The sequence below is a fragment of the Alosa sapidissima genome, chromosome 10, assembly GCF_018492685.1.
Source record: "Alosa sapidissima isolate fAloSap1 chromosome 10, fAloSap1.pri, whole genome shotgun sequence".
NCBI lineage: Eukaryota > Metazoa > Chordata > Actinopteri > Clupeiformes > Clupeidae > Alosa > Alosa sapidissima.
The window spans coordinates 17612625-17633828 of NC_055966.1; the positions used below are offsets into that span (position 1 = coordinate 17612625).

The 21204-nt window shown below is 43.0% G+C and overlaps 1 protein-coding gene across 1 annotated transcript; it reads left to right on the forward strand.

Annotated features, from left to right (window-relative positions):
* Nucleotides 1–6346: 6346 nt before the first annotated feature.
* LOC121720823 (glycoprotein endo-alpha-1,2-mannosidase-like protein) lies at nt 6347–19747 on the forward strand. Its single transcript, XM_042107278.1, has 4 exons — nt 6347–7730; nt 9348–9457; nt 17870–17946; nt 19111–19747. The coding sequence occupies exons 1-4, from the start codon at nt 7220–7222 to the stop codon at nt 19745–19747; spliced, it is 1335 nt and encodes a 444-aa protein (XP_041963212.1). The 5' UTR covers nt 6347–7219.
* Nucleotides 19748–21204: the final 1457 nt, after the last annotated feature.

Below are 21204 nucleotides of genomic sequence, written 5' to 3' on the forward strand. Positions count from 1 at the left end.
AAGTCGGAGAAGATGCTCGCAGCTCACTAGTGTGTTTGGGAAATCAGTTTGAGAAACTCTCTCTGCTAACTCGTCTCTAGAATATGACTGGTAAAATAAACTGAATAAGAGATTTCTCTTGCCTGCATATTAGATTGAGCGCAGGTAATGATCCACATATACACCATATCTCACGTAGCCTAGAACTCATTTTATTAGACCCTGTTCTCAGGAAAAGGTCATTTGTTTTATTTAAACGCCCTTGCTATTACATGAGTAACAGGAACCACTGCCACACAACAACATAGGCTTCTGACTCACATTCGAAAAAGATCCCATGTTTATGCAAACACAACCCACACATTTTTCCTAAGTTGTTCTGTTAAATAGACATGATGAGCCAAGTTCTACAACAATTAAAAGCCTATAGGCATCATTTTTCACTCCAGTTGGCTAGTAGGCTGGGATGTGAAGCTAGCAGGTGGCTGTATGGTCGTAGGGCCTTTCTTTTTCTTCTTCAGAAGAAGAAAAAGAACAACAACCAAATCGAAATTTAAGTATTAAAAAAACTGCAAAATCAGACTCGGGTTTTCACTCGCTTCTGATATTAAACGAATAAATAAACGGACTGCAATAATTGTTTTGACAAATGCGCAGCCTATTTGCACAAGACGTTGCTGCAGGATTGAATCCAATAGTAAATACAAATTCAATAGTAAAATGTAGAAAATCAGATCAATATATCTTATATTTTTGAGTATGGAAGCCTTTGGGGGAATTGCAAGTAATTTGGTCGTCACGGAAAAATGAATAAAAATAGCATAATACATTTGTATACAAAATATAATCGATTATTTGTGGTAAAGTGTTAAAAGGCTATAGCCTATTTAATCATATGCACAACTTTTGAAACAAACTTAGTTATAGTTAGAGTTGTTCCTGCTTTTTCTAATCGATCAAACGGTAAATTAATTAATAATTTGGTCATTTGGCATCAGTGTTAGTCTACTCTGTTAGGCTACTTCAGCATTAGTATAGGCCTTAATAGGCACTCTCTCCACGCACACACTATTGACGAATAAAATGCGATTGACATAAAAAAAAGCAGTTATCCCAAAACGGCATTTTCAAAGCGCAAAATATATTTTTAAAGATATTTCTATATATCAATTTTAATTGCATGAATTGTTTTTATTTCTTGTGTTATCAATCTGTGTGTACGATTGAAGTTACAGGCAACAGATACAGAATAATCCGTTTGGTTTAACAGCTGGACCAGTGGAGTGATTATTTAGAGCGGAAGAAACATTTTGTATCGAAAGATATACGATTAATTCCACATACTGACAGTGAAATATGCATAAACACACTCTCTCTTGAATTTAACAGGTTATGCATGCATGAAACTATGATTTCTGTCATGTCCAGAGCAAGGCTTTGGAGAATATAAATAGTGTTGTATCCTACTATGCAGTTGCAAACGAATCGGGAAACAAACAATACAGAAAGGAAGAGTTTGTCTAATTAGTATGGATTAGATAACCAGCTGGTGCCGCTGGCAACATACTCCATTGTTTACAGAGTCTCTGCTGAAATTGTTGTGTACCAGCTATAAATATGACCAACTGATAAAAGCCTATTGATTTATGGATAAGTGGGTGAATTGGCATAGTTGTTCTGAAAATTAATTGAAGATTAATAAAACAATATTTATTAGAATAGTACATGGGAATTTAAACAAAACAGCAATTGTGCATACAGATATTATATTTTTAGTTATCTCTTAATTTGTCGACTTTAAGCTTTACCCTTAATGTTTATTAAAATGTTTTACCCATTACCATATTGCCATACAATGTATGATATGCTATTATATGGAATTTTGGTATTATAATGATATTATATGATTTTATCATATCATATCATATCATATCATATCATATCATATCATATTGTTTCATATGTTATAGTGGTTTGTCTTACAGTATTTACTTGATATATACAGTACAATCTTGTTTTGACCTCATTTAAGCAGAACATGCGAGGTGTCATCCGAGGAAGTGATACACTGTGGCTATCTGGTCTTGTTTTGGAGTATTTCTGATTGTTGCTTGATTGCACACCATTATGTTTGCATCAGAGAAACAAAACTATCTCTGAAACTGAAATAGGATAATGTAAACTCTTGTATACTCTTAATCAGATGGGAGGTAATTATAATCTCTTATAATATGTCCTAGTTAATTATCTCTTATAATATGTCCTAAGTATACTATACAGTGGGGGGTATTGAACGTGTCAACATTTTTTTCAGTAAGGAAATTGTCACCAGACATTAGTATTAACTCAATTCACACAGATAAAAAATACAAACTTTAAAGTCCATAAGTAGAGTAAAGTGTAATAAAGTGGAATGACAGAGGAAAAAGTATTAAACACACTAAGCACTACAACAAGGCAAGGCAAAGAATGATCTGGAATCTGTAAGTAGTTAGAGAGCAATTATGCCTCTTATCTGTGTAAATGAATAGAAGCTGTGTTAGTACATTTTGATGGGCTATAAAAAAGTTTTTTGTTACCAAGGTGTCAAACAAAAAACATCACAATGGGCAAAAACAAATAGCTCTCCAAAGATCTTCGCAACCTTATTTTTGCAAAACATACTGTAGCATTGGGGTGGAAGTGGAAGGAACATCACTGCATCATAAACCGGCAACACACAGGACCTCCTCGGAAGATTTCTGATTGAACGGATGAAGAAGGATAGTCAGAAGAGTAGCCCAAGAGCCAAGGACCACTCAAATAAAGCACCAGAAAGACTTGGAGGCAGCAGGTACAATTGTTACAGAGAAAATCATAGGTAATGCACATGTCAACGCTTGTTTAAAGTTTGATACACAACATTTGGACAAGCCTATAAAATACTGAGAGAATGTAGTCTGGTCAGATGAAAGCAAAATTAACTTTTTGGGTGTCATAAACACCATGTTTGGAGGAGAGATGGCACTGTACATCACCCTAAAAATACCATAGGCCTACCAATAGTGTGGTTTGGAGGTGGAAGCCCAAACCACATGGTACTGGCAGACTTCATACAATTGAAGGAACGATGAATGGAGTCATTTTAGTCCGAGAGAATCTTGTCACCCACCAGGATGATGAGGATGAGACGTGGCTAGACCTTCCAGCAGGACAACGATCCAAAGCATTCAGCTAAGGAAACTCTCAATTGGTTTCAGAGAAAGGAAATTAAGGCCCTGACTTAAATCCAATTTCTGGAAGGAACGGAAGATCAGGATTCACAAGAGGGTCCCTGGAATCTTCAAGATTAAAAGACTATCTGTTTAGAGGAATGGGCCAAAGTCACAACTGAATATGGCGACTGATTAGTTTCTTCATTAAGGAAATGTCTTGAAGCTGTCATTCAACAAAAGCTTTCCCACAGAGTATTTAAGAAATTTCAGTAGGTGCGTTTCAATACTTTTTTCCTGTGTCATTCCACTTTATTACAAATAACTATATTTATGGACTTCAATGTTTGCATTTTTTAAAATATATGGATTACCTGAGTTAATACTAATGTCTGGTGAAAATGTAATGTGAATAGCCTCACTGGAAGTATACTTACAAACAATGTTGATGCCTTCAATACTTATTTCCCCCGGTGTATAGTTATACGTATTGACATTGCTGGATGTGACTGTAAACTGTTTCTTAACAGGACAGAAATAACAAATGGCATCTTTTTCTTTTGTCTTCCCTCTCCTCTTGTTTTGTTTTGTTTTTTGACTTTTGTAAAGGGATTATTATTATTATTATTATTATTATTATTATTATTATTATTTTGTCAGGACCGGGAAGGACTCTTTTCAAATGTTTTCTGTTACTTTAAATAAGGACCTACTGTCATGTTTATGAACCATCAAATCATATCATATCATATCATATCATATCATATCATATCATATCATATCATATCATATCTGATCTGATTTAGTTAACTTTACTTAACTACTTCAAGTTGTGGAACTCATATCCATATGGCCATATCAGTGAGAGTGCCATATGATCTGCAGTGGTGACTGATGTGGGCAGGTGAGAGAGAGCATTGATTCCCTCCCTTCCCCCATCTTTCTATATCACGGTGAGACCAACTAATCAATATCTAAATCGGAATGCTGATCAATGCTCTAATCTAAAAACATTGATTCTCCCACTCATGTGCGTAGCTGTTTAGAGAGCGAGAGAGAGCTATACACCTGTACATGCTGTGGTGTTATAATTCATGAATATGCCAGCAGCATATCAGCAATAGGTTGATGGAGACAAGTCTGCATTCTGTACAGGAACATGAAATATCAATACGTGGCGGTTGATGGACCTGTGCAGAACTGCCGGGACAAGCAGTCCTCTGCACTAATCACTCTTACACCCACCAATCACATTGATCAGCTGCTGCAAGGTGATCAATTTACCCACTTCTAAACCCATCCCAGGCACACCTCTAAGTGACCCTGATGAGGAAAAGAGTGTGTATAGTCGTTTGTGACTGAGCAGCTTTCAACAGCATTGCTGGGACATTGCTAAATGGAACACAATGTGGTACAGTGATAAGTAGTGTGATTTCAGAACCATGGAGAGCGCATTCTTCCCAGTCCTTGGAATTCATAAAAGACGTACAGAACATCGAACTGTAAACAATGAACAGTCTAAACAAAATAATCAAGACAAACGAAAAAGTGAGCTGTGGGATAGACCAGCTTTAATTGCATCATTTAGAATTGGGTTGAATAATTTGTGGTCAATGTCACAACAGAACTTGATTGCTCATGTCAGAGATGTCAAGCTCAATCCAGTAATGCTGAATTGAAATTTCGTTTAAAAGGATTTTATTTGTTTATCTGCTTGTTCAAACTGAACATTCAATGAACTTCAGCTTTGATTTGTGTGTGTCCCTACAGGCGTACAGCTGCCTCTACTTTTAAACGATGCTATAGTGCACTCTAGTGGTCATTATATGAATTGTCCAGTTTGCTCACATAAATTCTGTCCCAAAATGTTAGACCTGGGAAGGCCTAGACGCCCACTCACACATTTTAATTATTGTATTGGTCATTCACGATGCATGGTCATTCTGTGTTGTATAAAGCCTCAAATATTCAAACCAACCAAATTCTTTAACAGCCAAAATCCTGTTCAAAATCCTGAATCTCATCTCGCCTCAATTCTCATGAGGAAGATGGAGATAGACATCACGGTCTAATTTCGTGAAAATATCCGCTCCTCAGGCGGGTGACGTTGCCAGCCTTGTTCAGTGGCACTGAAAAATAGGGCCAATCCAAAAAGTTGCAAATTGATGTGCTCCACTTCCATCAACACTGTGGGAGAAAAAGCTAAAAATCATCTCCCCTCAAACTGCTGGAGGGCACTCCAGAGGAGAGTGCTTACATAAATGCGAAGCATTACTATTCCTGTAGTTGTATAGAGCATGCTTGCGTTGCACACCACTTAGGCACAAGTGCAGCACCATGCGAAATGGATCTGTTGCCAAAGGCCACCGCTCTGGGGTATCTATCTCTTGAATACAAGGCTATAGGATGAAAAGGTGTACAGGAGGGAAAAAAGACAGGATTCAAAATATGCAGATGTACTGTGGAACTGTACAGTGTGTAGAGCACAAACACACACACACACACACACACACACGCTCTCACACACACACACACACACACATGCTCACACACACACATGCTCTCTCTCTCTCTCTCACACACACACACACACACACACACACACACACACACACTATGTCCTGATCTGACACTTGACTGTTGTTTGGTCCTGTTGCTTGGTCCATGTTAGTTTGTTTCTTTTTGTTCTGTTGATGATGAGGATCCTGAAATGATGAGACAGACACTCCGGGGCTTTCCCCCTTATTTAGGCCTAAACAAGGAGGGACGTGAAGCTTGGGTTACTCCAAACGGCTTGGGACTGGAAAAACATGGAGTTAGATAAAATATTGCACGCTTTGACTCTGTGACCTATCTGTAGATGCAATAGAATATACACTTGAACAGAATGAAGGCCATGTCAAATATGAATATATTCATAACGCATCGTTATCCCTCAAAAAGCATTGCCATTGGGTGCCTAAAAATGAACTATCTTTGATGGCGGCCAGAGAGCCCCTGGTTAAACGTGGAGGGCGCCCCTACACCGTTATATCCAAACCCCGTCCCCCCCCTCCCCGCACCCCCGTTGCGCCACGCTGTTGACGGCGGCAAGCCCCACCTCCACGTAGCCTAACCGGAATATCACAACCACAACACAGTCAACGAGGATCATCGTAGGCTACAGACTAACGGCTAGTGGCTACCATCATGCAAGGATGCGGTCACGGTTTTATTATTCTAATGTAAGCAGGCTTCGCTTCAAGTTTCTCTGCTGAGGAAAGGATGAACAGCGTCATGTAAGCAGAACTATAAGTAGATACTGAATGGAGATGATACGATTTCCCGGTTGTTTGACAGCATATTGATTAACTGGGGCTGGAATCAGTGTTGAGGCTCTGGAAAATCACGAAAGGTATTGTCCTCGTTTAAACTCACACCTTTGTAGCTCGAAAGAAGAATAGGAAGACCTTCAACTAGCCTTGGTTATTCTCAATTTTAGTAAGGCAATAGCTGTATAAAATATGTTGTGGAGCGTGTTATGGAGCGTGTGTGATGTGAGCGAATAAATGGCATAATATGCTAGCTAACAGGCGCAAATGAGTTTATACATTATATTTATACGTTTATACATAAGTCAAATATTTCTATAAAACTTCTTATAGGCCTATTTTTTTGTGTGGTAGCTTAGTGTTTGTTTCGAAGTCTGGACGCGTGACTTAACCAACGACTAAGTTCTAGATTTTTGGTAAATGCAACATGGTATCCCTATCATGTTTACTTACAATCATGTAGATACTTGCACTTAAGAAGTTATGCATGTAGACAGCGCTATGTTTCATAATAATTATGTCAGATCCCAATCATCCCATTGTTAAACTCTCTTTCGTAACACGCACAAACTAGACTACATGTCTTGACTGTCAAGCTGTATCTGAGAGATGACCATTTCTCTTTGACTTGCCTACTGGCTGTTTTTGGGGTAGTCTACATCTATCTTTTCTTCTCCAGAGCACGAACGATTATATCATAGCTCGTCTGTATTTTTAGCCAAGTGACTTTTCAGAACAATGGCCCGGCTCAGGCGGAAAGCGTGTGTGGCTCTTTTCCTCTTCACACTCTTTGTGTTCGGGACCCTTATGGGTTTGCGAACCTTGAAACCCAGTGAAGGCTTTTCGGACCTGGCCCCAGGGCTGGAACTCATGGCAGGAGTCGGGGGGAAGGTTGACCGTCGATCCGCGTCCAGCGGCGTGGCAGTCTCTCCGGGTAACACTCGGGTTAATGCCGGCGACACAAAAGCATCTCTCTCCAACTCTGGCCAGGACAAAGGTATTTTTTACGACGTCCACATATTTTATTACATGTGGTATGGGAACCCACAACTGGATGGGAAATACATGCATTGGGACCATGTTCTGGTTCCACACTGGGACCCGAAGATTGCCGCAAGTTACCCTACAGGCAGGCACACTCCTCCAGACGACATCGGCTCAAGCTTTTACCCAGAGCTGGGTCCCTACAGTTCTCGGGAACCTGAGGTGTTGGAGTCTCACATGGAACAGATCGAAGCAGCGGGAGCAGGTAGAGTTTAAAGGTGCAGTTATAATTCCCTACTGATTTAAACAGTGGTATTCCCGACCTTTATGCCCATATGTTTATGACCATATATTATGCGTGATTATGTACAAAGAGCTTGTACTCTTAAACGATATGGCATTGTATTGTGCAAAAACGTGAAGACTTTTCGAAGACACCTCACGCTATACCTGAACCAGATCAGTAGTGAATTCAGCACCTATGGCAAGGACAGCTCCTAAGCGCATGAACAGTCGTCGTCCTGGCTTTTAAGTTTTAGGTCTCCTGTTTCCAAGTGGTAAGATGGTGAAAGTTACTACACGGAATCCGAAAGAATAATTTATTGCTGACATAATAGCCTACCAATCATGTTCAGTGTTCAAACTTTACTTTAAATAACCAAGTGATTCGAAAGAATTACACACATTAACAAGAAGCAAACAGCACCAGAAGCTAAACGTATTTTGTATGCGCACATTTTCTATGCGTGTTTATTTTGAGAAAACAGTGTTGAGCCCAAGTGGTTAGAAGGTGCAGCTGTGGTCTAGCTGGGAATTTAAACATTTATGGCATCTCTACAAGGGTTTAGACAGCGGCGTAGGCGTCCTCTTCGCTGCATCGGCTTCAGTGGTTATTGTATCCACTCTGAGCAACGTACACTGACCCTGACAGATGGGCCACGGAACGCCAAGTTGAGAACGCTGAACAAGTCCAACTAATTAAAGCGATAGCTCAAATATGCGCAGAACAAATGTGAAAGGCTTCGGTTTGCTATATAACGGATGTTTTTCATCCGGGATCCATTGGAGAAATGAAAAGCCAAGAAGCAATTTAATAAAACTACATATTCTTGAACTTATTCTATAAATTCGACTGAACGTCCAACATGGTAAAGGTAGATAGATAGATAGATAGATAGATAGATAGATTACTTTATTCATCCCCAAAAGGATATTATGGTGCTACAGCAGCAATTAATAATATAAACATATATCACACACATATACATACAAGTCAAAAATAAGTACAATTGGATATAAAGTCTCTGTGTAAGTGGTTGTACACTGTGCATTGTCTCTCAGAATAAGATTCTACTCTCATAAGTAGAACTCAGCACAAAGGGGAGTTAATGTAAATAGTTATGGCAGTGGGCAGGAATTATTTTTTTATAATGGTCTTTGTTACAGCGAAGTTGAAGCAACCTCTAGTTGAAAACATTCTGTTGTCTGACTAGTAGTTTGTTCAGTGGATGTGAGGTGTTGTCCATAATGTTAAGGAGTTTTTGCAACATCCTTCTCTCAACAACCAACTCTAGGGGCACAGAGCTTAATGGCTATAACCTATATACTATAATTATATAATGGTCCAGAATGTTCTTCCTTCCAGCATGGCAGCATTATCATTATAGTGAAACTAGAGTTGCTAAGTACCCCTGTACCCCTGGGTTTACAGTGAGCACAATACATTTGGAAACTCAAATTCAAAATGTGTAGGACAACTATAAGCCAAGCTCTTATAGGAAAACTGAGGTTGAATGAATTGGATGTCTGCAGTTGGAATGCAGTACTGATGGTCTCTTATGTGTTAGATCTTCATTCACCACAATGCTCTGTTCACTGTTAGGAGTGGTGGTGGTGTCCTGGTATCCCCCTGGTCTGTCCGATGACAATGGAGAGCCGACGGAGGACATTGTGCCGGCCATCTTGGAGGCAGCACACAGACATAGCCTCAAGGTAGGTTTGTGCTGAGAGCAACACTGTAAACATGAGCAGGCAACGATAGCAAATGTTTGATGTACGCGCTGAGACTCCCACATCGTAGAGAAAATAGCAAGGCCTATGCCGAATGAGCAACTTTATTAAATAGTAACTAGTTTGAAGAAACCTATACCCAGAAACTCAGTGACTGATGACTTTAGTTCAGCCATTCACTGAAAACAAATTAAAAAACATAAGTCTTATTATTTATGTATGGAAGATATTGTGTATCATTTACTCCCAGGTCTTCCAGAATAAGCAAACAAACAAAGAGGTCTTGGTGGAGGCAAACCAGGATGGTGTATATGTAGAGAGCAGCCGAGCACAGTTTGTTATTCACTTATGGCTGGGGAGATGCTCAGAGCATTACAGCGCTGCATGCTTGGGCGGTGAAAGCAAGTCCTTTTAATAGAACTGAGATGCGCTAGCTTTCACAGCTCACAGATACAGACAAGCCACAAGAGACACATTCTCACTGGGCACATCATCACCGAGGGCCAATTAGGTCGGAAAATGCTCTCTGAGGGACAAACAACTGTATATCGATGTGATCTCTCTTTCTCTCTCAGTTACTCTCCATCCCTCTCTCTCTCTCTCTCTCTCTGCTCTCTCTTTCTCTCTCCAATTCCAGTCCCCAACCCCCGTTCACATTTAACAGCCTTCATGTAATGTTTATTGGCCAGCTCCTTGGTAACGTGACACACAAACACACACACACACACACACACACACACACACACACACACACACACACACACACACACACACAAACACAAACACACACACACACACACACACACACACACTTCCTACCTGACAGGCTTCTGTCATTATTCCGAGGTGTGTCTGTGTCAGTTTGCCTCACAGCAAAAGTAAATAGGTTTTTGTCCTTATTAGCCAGCGTAAGTGTCTGATGAGATTTCTAACACTGGCTGGAGGCTGTTTGGTTTGTTTTTGCAGTGCCCATGTAGGAGCTGACCCTGGTACCTGGATAAGGGTTATTTTAGTTCATGAAAACCAATCCTAAAACTAAACCAGCAGTAAAAAAATAATAATTTGTGATTTAAATTCAAAATGACAATGACAGTTTTGAAAAACATGCAAACTAAATAACAAGTACAGTGATCAATTCAAGAACAAAACTACAACCATATAGAAATAGAATTGCATTTAGCATTGTTTGCACTGTAGTTGCTATACCAAGTCCTCATAAAATAAATAAACTAAAAACTATGCCCTGCATTCAGAGTGGCTCCCACTTTTTTTTGTGTCGGTGCGTTTTGCCCTGGAAAAGTGTTTGCGTGTGTGTTCACTGAAGCCTCTGCTCTGTTTTAAGTCACTGTACCCGTCAGAGTGGTTGACTGTGTTTGCTTAACAGCTGTCCAAAGTGCCTGTATTGGAATGTGTGCAGTTATGGGTGGTTATGGATGTGTGTATTGTCCTGTTCAGTTGGGTAAATGTGAATACTGTATGTTTATGTGTGTGCTTGTGTGTGTGAGCATGTTGTCATGGAGTTGGGTCAGCTTTGAATACTTTCGGTGTGTGTGTATGTGTGTGTGTGTGTGTGTGTGTGTGTGTGTGTGCGCGCGTATGTGTGCACGTGTGTGTGTGTCTGTGTGTGTGTGTGTATGGAGGCGCGAGCTTAAGAGGGAGAAAGGCAGAGTGCTTGTAAGACCCCGCTGAGCTCCATCAATAATGCACGGCTCGGGTTTGTTCAGCACGCGCAGCAATTTGACATGGTAAATCAGCTGGTTAGGAGCCAGCCGCACCGCGCGGAGCCTGCTCTCACGGGAGACCTGCCTCAGCCAGGGCTCAACCCACAACACGGCTAACGTCCTCTTCTTCTGTTCTTTACCTTATTCATCAGTTCATCCCTTGTTACACAGGTCTGCACGAGTGAGAGAGTGCATTGGTGGCTATGTTGATCTAAGGCCTTCAATTCTCTCTGTCAAGGGGGATTGACGTCTGTACGTCTGAATGTCTTATGTGGCAGCTTCTCAGGCTCACTCTCATTCCAGTGTGGTTAGACCCCCCCCCCCCCACCACCACCACTCTTTTTTGGTCTTTCCTGTCTTTGCCTTCTCTCTGGAAGTTGTGCTGCGGGCAGCGGGCACACAGTTAATGCATCTTACTGGAGCTTGAGAGGAAGAAAAAAAAGAGACCGAGAAAAAAAAAATGACAAGATGAACCACGCCATGCAGGCCTGATTGCTGCCGCCCCTCAGAAACATGACAGGTGCAGAAAGCAATGGGAGGGACATGTAATAGCTTTCTTTGTTATTAGACCAAAGATGATGGAGTATCACAGGGGCCAGGGAAATGCATTCATATGGAGCCCAGGCAAAAAGAAGCTGCCACTGCATTTTAATTGAATGCAAGATTGTTTTTCCTATAAGGAAATGAGAGAGATGAAAAGGGGGATATAATGTATGCCCTGACTCTCAGCATACCCAGGGTAGAACAAGGCAAGAAGAAGCTGCCTATGCTTTTTTTTCTGTGAGGTTATATGGGGGTTTTGTGGAGCCCTACTCATTAAAATAGAGATCTGAGGAAAACCATTAAATAGTCAGGTCTAGCAGCTAGGACAAAAAGGAAAATGGGCCATGTTGAGTACATGAAAGTACTGGACATCTTAATTTTGAAAAAAGGTGAATGGTGCTTGTATGAGGTCTTGGGAGGTTTTAAAGGTACACTATTCAGGTTTAGGCGACTGTAGAGCTCCCTCTAGAGTCGCAATATATTTTGTATTTTACTCTGCTGTTGTAAATAGCAAACTTCTTGTGACTTATCCCCCCTGTACACAATGAAAATGCTTTTGTTGTGGAGGTGAAGGATTAACAACAGGAAAAAACTCCTCCAAAGAGCTATGTCTATTGACAAGGTAATGTTTCACGATTCTCGTGAGATTTGTTGGGCCGCCGTTCTCGAAGTTGCATTGCTGATTTTCTCGGTAGCGACTCGCTACGTCTATGCTGTATAGCTATGCTAGGTGAGCGATTCACCTATTACAAGTTTATTTACCATCAAATTGACTTTGTAAAGGTTATATTAAGGTGGAAATCTTGCGTAGTGTACCTTTAAGCAGGAGAGGTGTTCGAGCCTATGTTGGTTCTCAGTCCCAGCATTTCAATCAGTTTCTCCCAGGTGTGTTCTCTCAGTATAAAGTCACACCTCGGAATCAGAATCATATTTGAGGAAACGCACAGAAGTAATAGACCAGGGAAATACAGTCACAGTGACATGGTTGTATTTCTTCCTCCCAAGACTGTTGTATGTTTAAATGGACTCTGAAGAAAGTCTGGACTGTCGGAGCCACTGTCTTGTTCTGTGTCCAGTGGAGCCTGGCATACAGTACCTGCTTAGTCACTCTGTGTGTGGGTCACCTCTGGTCAGGCGTCACCAGGGTGATGGGGGTTGACAGCGGGGCTGATTTGTCATCTTTGCCGAGTGGACAGCAGGAATGGGTGACAGAGCAGCAGCAGTCGATGACTGAGTCTTACCGGCCCTATCTCCGATACTTGCCCTTGGACCCTCTCAGCCGACCGGAGTGGGACTAGGAGTAATGATAATATCATAGTTAGTTAGTTAACCAACAGCCCAACTGCACATATGTTTCCTTACACTGACTCAGTTTCTCCAAACAATGTTTTTTTTTTTTTTATCTCTGCAGAAATACAATGGGAATTGCGTGTTTTAGAAGTGTTATGTAAAGAGTAATTCATCGGTGTGGGAACTTGTGTTACACTATGCATTATAAAATACTAAACGACAAGATAAACAACATTAAACCAAATGAACAAAACATTATTTTCATGTTTGAGGGCACCCAGTTGAAAAACTTAATGTGACACTCTGTGCAACATGGTGCTTAGCGGAGAGAGAGAATGTCCTCCTAATGCTTTCTGCCATTCTGTTTGACTTTTCTAGGCCTATCAAACTCCTCTGTGTAGTGGACATGGGTGCACGGTTTGTAGCGGGACCGTGTACCGTCGGCTAATCATGTAGCATGGAGTGGATAGAAGTGAGATCTCCGTTGCTAAGGTCTGGCTTCTAGCCTGGAGCCCTGATTTGGAGCAGCACTCGGTGACTTCAGAGCAGATCAGAGACAGCTCACCACAGATAGATGGGGCCTTTTGCCTCGGAACAGTATGGCCTAAAACCAGCTTTTATCCCCTTAGGGCTACAAAACAAGAAGAAGAAAAAAACAAATTCACATTTCTTAATATGTATGTGTTTGTGTGTGTGTGTGTGTGTGTGTGTGTGTGTGTGTGTGTGTGTGTGTGTGTGTGTTGTGGATCCCATGACTCACTGTGTCTCCCTGAACAACTTGGGCCCTACGGGGCCATGCATGTTCACAGCAGTAAGTAGGCCACGACGCAGAGGGGGTCTCGGGTGGGTGTGCAATGATGCCGTCAAGCCCAGTGCAGCATCTCTGATCGGAGCGCGGAGCGGCCATATGGAACCGGACTCCCTCCGAAACACAGATCCGTCCCGGGAGTGGCGCTTCCCAGGGAGTGAATCAACATAAGTCCAGTCGGGCTGGCACTTGTGGCAGACTTTGTGGAAGCGGGCGCTCTTGCGTGTGTCACTCAGAGGACAGGGTCCTTAAGTCTCTTAGACAGACACAGTGTGCACAGACGGTCAGAGCGTGTGTAACGTAGTGGAAGATCATTTCGTTGTCTTTGATGTTATATTCAGAGAAAGGGTTGTAGTTTGTTAAGTGACCTGCTTAAGTGCAGGTCTGAAAGGGGGTTTTCTTTGTCCCAGGTGATGGCCTCCTCCGGTCCGGGCTTGGCGCAGGCTTGGTGCAGGTGCCTCGGCTGGGTCCAGCAGTGCATCTGTGGTGGATGGGCGGAGAGCTGGACCGGGTGCTCCTGAGTCCCACAAACAGCCGTGGCCCACTCAATCTGCCTACTGCGTTTGCTTAGGATGTTGTATAATGGCCTAATGAGGCCTGTGTGTGTGTGTATGTATGTGTGTGTGTGTTAGCACACTTCTCACACACACACGCGCGCGCGCGCGCGCACACGCGCACACACACACGCACACACGCGCACACACACGCACACACACACACAACACACACACACACACACACACATTATATATAAATCACACATATGCAGAGAGATGCATGGATGCATAGCCATAAAGGCACGTCTGTAGAACCACATGTGCATACATAAAACATGTGCATGCAGACACACACACATGTGTAGACAAGCGCGCACACACTGTTAGACATACTCACTGAACAGTAAAACATAACATTGAAATAAGAAGCTGAAATGCACAACTGGCTCTTTAATCCGAATCTTCACCATCTGTATATTTTTGAGTATGGAAAAACGGACATTTGATATTTCTCTATCTCTCTCTCTCTCTCTCTCTCTCTCTCTCTTTCTCCTCTCATGTGTCATATTTAATCCAGACACTGGACTGAAATCTTGACTGAAGGAAATATGATTCAAGATGAGAGTCTCAGTGCACATTTCGACACAACTGCGTAATTGGAGAGAGTGGGCACATTCAGATTTCACCCGACTGCTTAACAAAGCACTTGTTTGCCATTACGTGCCATAACGCTGACAGCAAAACTGCTTTCCTGCACATTCACCCATTTATTTCCTGGGAGTGTTATTTTACTGCCCATCTCCCTGTCTCATTCCACTCAAGCCCATTTTAGTCCATTAGTGAACTTAAGCCTCAATGTCACTTTGACACCGGGAGCGATGCCCGTTGCCAAGAGCTGCATTGCCACAGCAACTGTTAGGAAGGGGGGGTTAGGTTAAACAATTTCCCATCCCCCATCCCCCTGTTTTTCCCCCAATTTAAACATAGTTACAGTATGTCGTCACTGCCAAACATAGTTGTAGAAGGCAAAACTTTACACTAATAGTTTCTGCTTGGTATATTTCCGGAGATATGAGAAAAGAGGGGTGGGGGGCGGGGTGAACTTGATATGACCCTTTTAGTTGCAGACAAATAGCTCTCTCCATAATACAGTGTGACAACCAGGCTTGCCTCAGATAATAGCGTAGCCTTGATGGAAAAAGTGACAATACCAGATTTCGATTATAGTTAGTTGAAAATAAGAGGCTTGGGTTCAGCAGTCGATGTGCTAGGGTTTGGTGTGTTACCTCCAGTATTGCCTCTATTTGCTAATAGCTTATTGTGTAGCTTTTAGCTTTTGTATAGCTTTTGTGTCCACTGAGTCATTTTCCCTCCAACACAGACTCCCTGTAGGGACTTTGGAAAAGGCAGGTATTTGTCTGTAATCATGTATAATTCAAAGTTATATTATGCTGTGTCCTGCCACCCTAATGCTTTCGGCGTTCTACTTAAGGGGCATGGTGCCTTTTTTTCCTATAGGCTAATGCAAATAGAATGCCCTACAACTAAATATACCCCCACCCACCCACCTACACACAGCAAAGAACCTTCCAGAAGGAGCTGACAACAAAGAACTCTGATCATTCTGGTAGCTTTTCCCCAAAAATGCAATGAGGAATTATCTTACAAAAGTTTTTATTCCTCTGCTTTGCTCAGGAACAGTAAGTGCACAGAAACTGTGGTGCAGAAACAAGAAAGGGCATAAACAGACCTCATTAAGGTCCTGTTTCTCTTCCCCTCCTCCTCCCCATCATCTGACATAACATTCTGTAGCTATGCACCATCCTCCCCCCGATCTGAATGCAGTATTGCATCAGGGGGTTCTGAAAAGAGGGTTAGGTTAGAGGTCATAGGTCAGAGTTGAACCTCTCCAAGTTCCTGTCCCTCCACCCCCAAATCTACATTTATTAGGCAGACATGGAGAGGACCCAGGGGGAGATAATCAGAGGCTGTGTAATTAGATGAGACTGCAGAATAATGATCCAGCAAGAGGCTCCCCCTGCTGTTTAATGAGCTCTTAATCAGTGCATCATCGCAGGGCTCCTCCTGCGAACCGGGCAGCTGCAGCTGTTACTTACACTTGAACTCTGGCTCTCCAACGCATCCTCTAATCTAGCTCATAGTAGCAGATCGCCGTCAGCCGTGTGGACCTAAGTCCAGGTTATGCTGATGTATTCAAGGTGATTACTTTGTGTAGTCTCACCAAAAACGTCCTGGGTGGAAACGTCCTGGGTGAGTTTTCACGTCTCCTGGGTGTGTCTCTGGAGGACGCGCCCCCTCAGGCGCTTTGCTCAAACAGTCCAAATGGAGCCCGAGGTCTTAAAAGTACATGATGAGAAAAGCGAGCCCTCGTGAGATGAAAGCCAGAAAAAACTCCTCAGAGGACTCGCAGACTCTCATGGGGTGAGAGAGAGAGACACAGAGAGAGAGAGAAAGAGAGAGACAGAGACAGAGAAAGACAGAGAAAGAGAGAGAGAGAAAGAAAGAGAGAGACAGAGAAAGAGAGAGACAGAGAGAAAAAAAAGAGAGAAAGGGAGAGAGAGAGAGAGGCAATCCGCATCTGACTGTAAACTGATCACTTGAGAGATCACAGGGAGAACTTTATCCAGGAGGCACTACAGGAGTCGATAAAATATTTATCTGTACAGTGGAAAGAGACAGAGAGGTATGGAGAACACAGAAAGAGTGGGACAAGGAAAAGGATGAAAGATTTGTAGAGAGAGAGAGAGTGTTGTTTAAATGATTTGTTTTATTAATGAGCAGTCAAGATTCATGCATGTTTTATTTCTCCCAGTTGTATGAATGGATGTTTCCGGTTCAGTTTTTGGCGTCTGTGTTATTGATTGTTATGACTAAGAGGCAGCCAGGCAGCAAAGAGAGTTGGAGAAGCTCGCTCAAACTTCATAAATAAAACAGCTCATCAAATTAAGAGGACGGGAGACAGAAACAGCTCTGTGCTTTGTAATGACATACTTAACAACCTTACGCTGCTGAAACATGTAGCCAAGAGAATTTAACACGCCACACCTGCAGAGAGACAATGAGAGAGAGAGAGAGAGAGAGAGAGAGAGAGAGAGAGAGAGAGAGAGAGAGAGATCATTAACACACGTTACTCAAAGAGTTTCATCAGTATGATCTTCAAACCAAAACCCTCAACCGCATTCGCCCACCACTTACCGCCCTCACAAGATTGTAGATGTTTGTGTCACGATTTCAGTTTGAGGTCTGTATATTGTTACACTCTAGCAAATATGGCTGTCCAATGGCCTTTTGCTCATCAGTTTCTTAGCAGTCCACTGGCTGGCCCCAGACAAACACCCCGCAATCTTCATTCATTTTCAGAATTTTCACATCAAATTGAAGATCATGGTAGCCTGTCAGCGTCGGACACCAGAAGCGTCACACCACCACTGGGCCACTGGTGGTCCGACGTCTGTACTCATGATTTTACTATCTGGGTGGAAATGAATCACCACGTTTCTTTTGTTTTCCACAGGTGGCCTTTCACCTTCAGCCTTACAGAGGGAGAAGTGACCAGAGCGTGCATGAGAACATCAAATACATCATTGACAGGTGTGCCACATTTTTGTCTTTGATTTAAAAAAAGTTTTTTTGACTTTGTGATGATTTAAAATACACTGGAGACACTGGAAGCCCAGATCAGTAATATCTTGCATTGTATATATATTATATATTCTCAACACGCCTTACAAGTAAATAGCTCGAGTGAGGTTTTCCCCACCTCTTTCAAAGGCCCTTCTCAAGGTTCCGTTTATTGCTGATAATAAATATGAGTCTCACGCTGGTTGTCCTTCCCCTGTGATGTAGCCCTTGACTTTTGTGATGCGTCTGGCAGTCCCGTCATGGGTAGAGTTGCAGTGGTGGCCCCTCCTCAGGGTGACTTTCTCTGGGAGGCTTAGTCATGTGCAACAAAGGTCATTTGGCAGCACTTCATACACACACACACACACACACACACATGCAAGTATGCACATGCACACACACACACACATACACACACACACACACACACACACACACACACACACACAGGAATAGACTCACAGACATTCACACAGACATGCATGCACACACAAAGACACACACACACACAGGAATAGACTAACAGTCATTCACACAGACATGCATGCATGCACGGACACCGGACACACACACACACACACACACACACACACACACACACAAACACACACTGATACAGACACACAGACACATACACACACACAGCTCTTAACTCCAGGAGTGCTGCTGTGTTTGTCTGGGTGATTTACCTTATATGGAACGCTGCAGCTCAACCCAGTGGGTCAGTCTCAGTCGGGTCAGCTTAAGGCAGGCTGCTCTGGCCTGTTTCCCACAGCAGGACAAGGGGGACCAACTGTCGGTGGCATCTGCAGCAGTAATTGCAAACGCTGGGAGGCTGTTTTGACACGGAACACCTGCTTGCTTAATGAGTACTTCCATGCCCTGCCTCCGTCTACCCATTCACGCGAATATTCCACTCCTGTTCTACTGCTACAGGAGAAAACACAGTCTCAGCCTCAATGACGAACACACAAAATCACGCAAGAGAAGGGAAAAAAAATAGCCAAATGTCCCTTGTTAGTTTATACTATCTTTTCCATTATTTTGACAGATAAGAACAGTTGTGAACCATAACGAAAGGTTGAGTCGAAAAATGATAACAGATGCACCATGTCCTTTTTGTAACCCTTGCAGGTATGGAGACCATGGAGCTTTCTACCGTTTCGCCACCAACATGGGCAAAGTGTTGCCCCTCTTCTACATCTACGACTCGTACCTGACGCCACCGGAGGCCTGGTCAGAGCTGCTGAGCTCCACAGGCTCGCACAGCCTGCGCGGCACCCCATACGACGGCGTCTTCGTGGCGCTGATCGTGGAGGAGCGGCACAAGCACGACATTCTGGCGGGGGGTTTCGACGGCATGTACACCTACTTCGCCTCCAACGGCTTCTCGTTTGGCTCGTCGCACCAGAACTGGAAGGCCGTCAAGGCCTTCTGCGACGGCAACAACCTGCTGTTCGTGCCGAGCGTTGGCCCCGGCTACATCGACACCAGCATCCGGCCCTGGAACAACCACAACACACGCAACCGCGTCAACGGCCGCTACTACGAGACGGCGCTGCAGGCGGCGCTCAACGTGCGGCCCGAGTTGGTCAGCATCACTTCGTTCAACGAGTGGCACGAGGGCACGCAGATTGAGCGCGCCACGCCCAAGAAGACGGTGACGCGCCTGTACCTAGACTACCAGCCACACGCACCTGAGCTGTACCTGGAGCTGACCCGCCGCTGGGCTGAGCAGTTCAGCAAAGAGAAGGAGCAGTGGCTCATGTAAGGCCGGTCGCGGGGGGGATGGGGGTTTGCGGGGGGCATGGGGCTGTGTACCCAGGGACCCCACTGAGACAAGCTGGGGAGGGAACAGAGGCTTGAGTTGCAGAACTACGGAGGCCCCTAAGGATCATGGTGGGAATTTTTGTAATATGACTTTTGCAGTCCCTTGCAATAGTTTTGCATTCTTTTGCAGGAAATTAAAAAAAAAGTCAAAAGCATTGCGAGGGAAAGCAAAAGTGCATTAAACACTCACCATGTCCAGTTGGGGCTCTATACAGAACTGTTATTTATATACTATATTTATTTTGTGTGTGTGTGTGTGGAGGGGGGTCCCTTTGTGAGAACTATGTTATTTGGAGGAGACAGTGGGGATTGGGGTTATTTTTATCAAAACTAATTTTGAAGAGCACTTGGTAATGGCCAAAGATCTTTCAGGGTACTGGAGAGTTTCTCAAGTTACTGGAGACAGAATGTCGCTGCTGCACAGCAAAGAAGGCTTTTAAAATAGGAGAGCGAGGGTGTTATCTGAGTGGGTGAGTGTGTAGGTTGTGTGTGCGTGTGCGTGTGCGTGTGCGTGTGTGTATGTGTGAGAGATGGGTTGCACTTCCCAAAACCCACTTAGAGGATAATCATGAAATGATGAGAATGCACATTACAAACCCTGATCATCTGAGTGCTACCATGTTTCTGTGAGACTCGAACTGTAAAAAGATCAAAAGAGCACAGATATGTCTTCAGGTTGCTTGAAAGTGACTCGGATGATCTGGAGGGATATTGATCTCTGTCTGAGTCCCTGTGAGAATAAAAGAACCTTTACATAACTGCCCTGACCTTGAGGGACAGACCTTTTTCCTTACTATAAAAACCACTGCTTTATGCCTGCTGCCAGCCATCATGCCTGACTTCTTTCACAGACCCGAACTTTGTCACTCTTCTAATCTTCAGACTATCTACTTTCACCAGAGTCAAACTGCAATCTCACTTTCAAACCAGCCTCTCGAGAAATGAAACAGCCTTTTTCCATCATTACTTCCTCCGAGTGCATCTGTATAGATACATATATATTAGATTTAAGAATTCTGACATTATTAAGTCCAGGAGCTGAATATTTTAAGTGTCTTTATCTTGAAAAGTGTATGAGTTTTTAAAGATCACCACACACAATGTCCTAATCATGGGGGATGTGTCAGAAAGAATCTGGAACATTTAGTTTGCTAATGATTGTGAAATGTTTATTTGTGTTATTATTATTAGTATTGTTGACCACGGACATGACCTTGTCACAGGTTGTGTCCATTTACAGTCCATTTTCTCACTTGCATTCTTTTTTTGTTCTGGACCAGTGTTGGTGTGCCCTGGGGCAGGCCAAATACTGCAGCCGGGTCAGGTTGAAGGTGGAAGGTTACGCAAACCACTGCGGCCTGCTTTTTGTGACCAATTTGTATAAAAGCTCTATGAAAT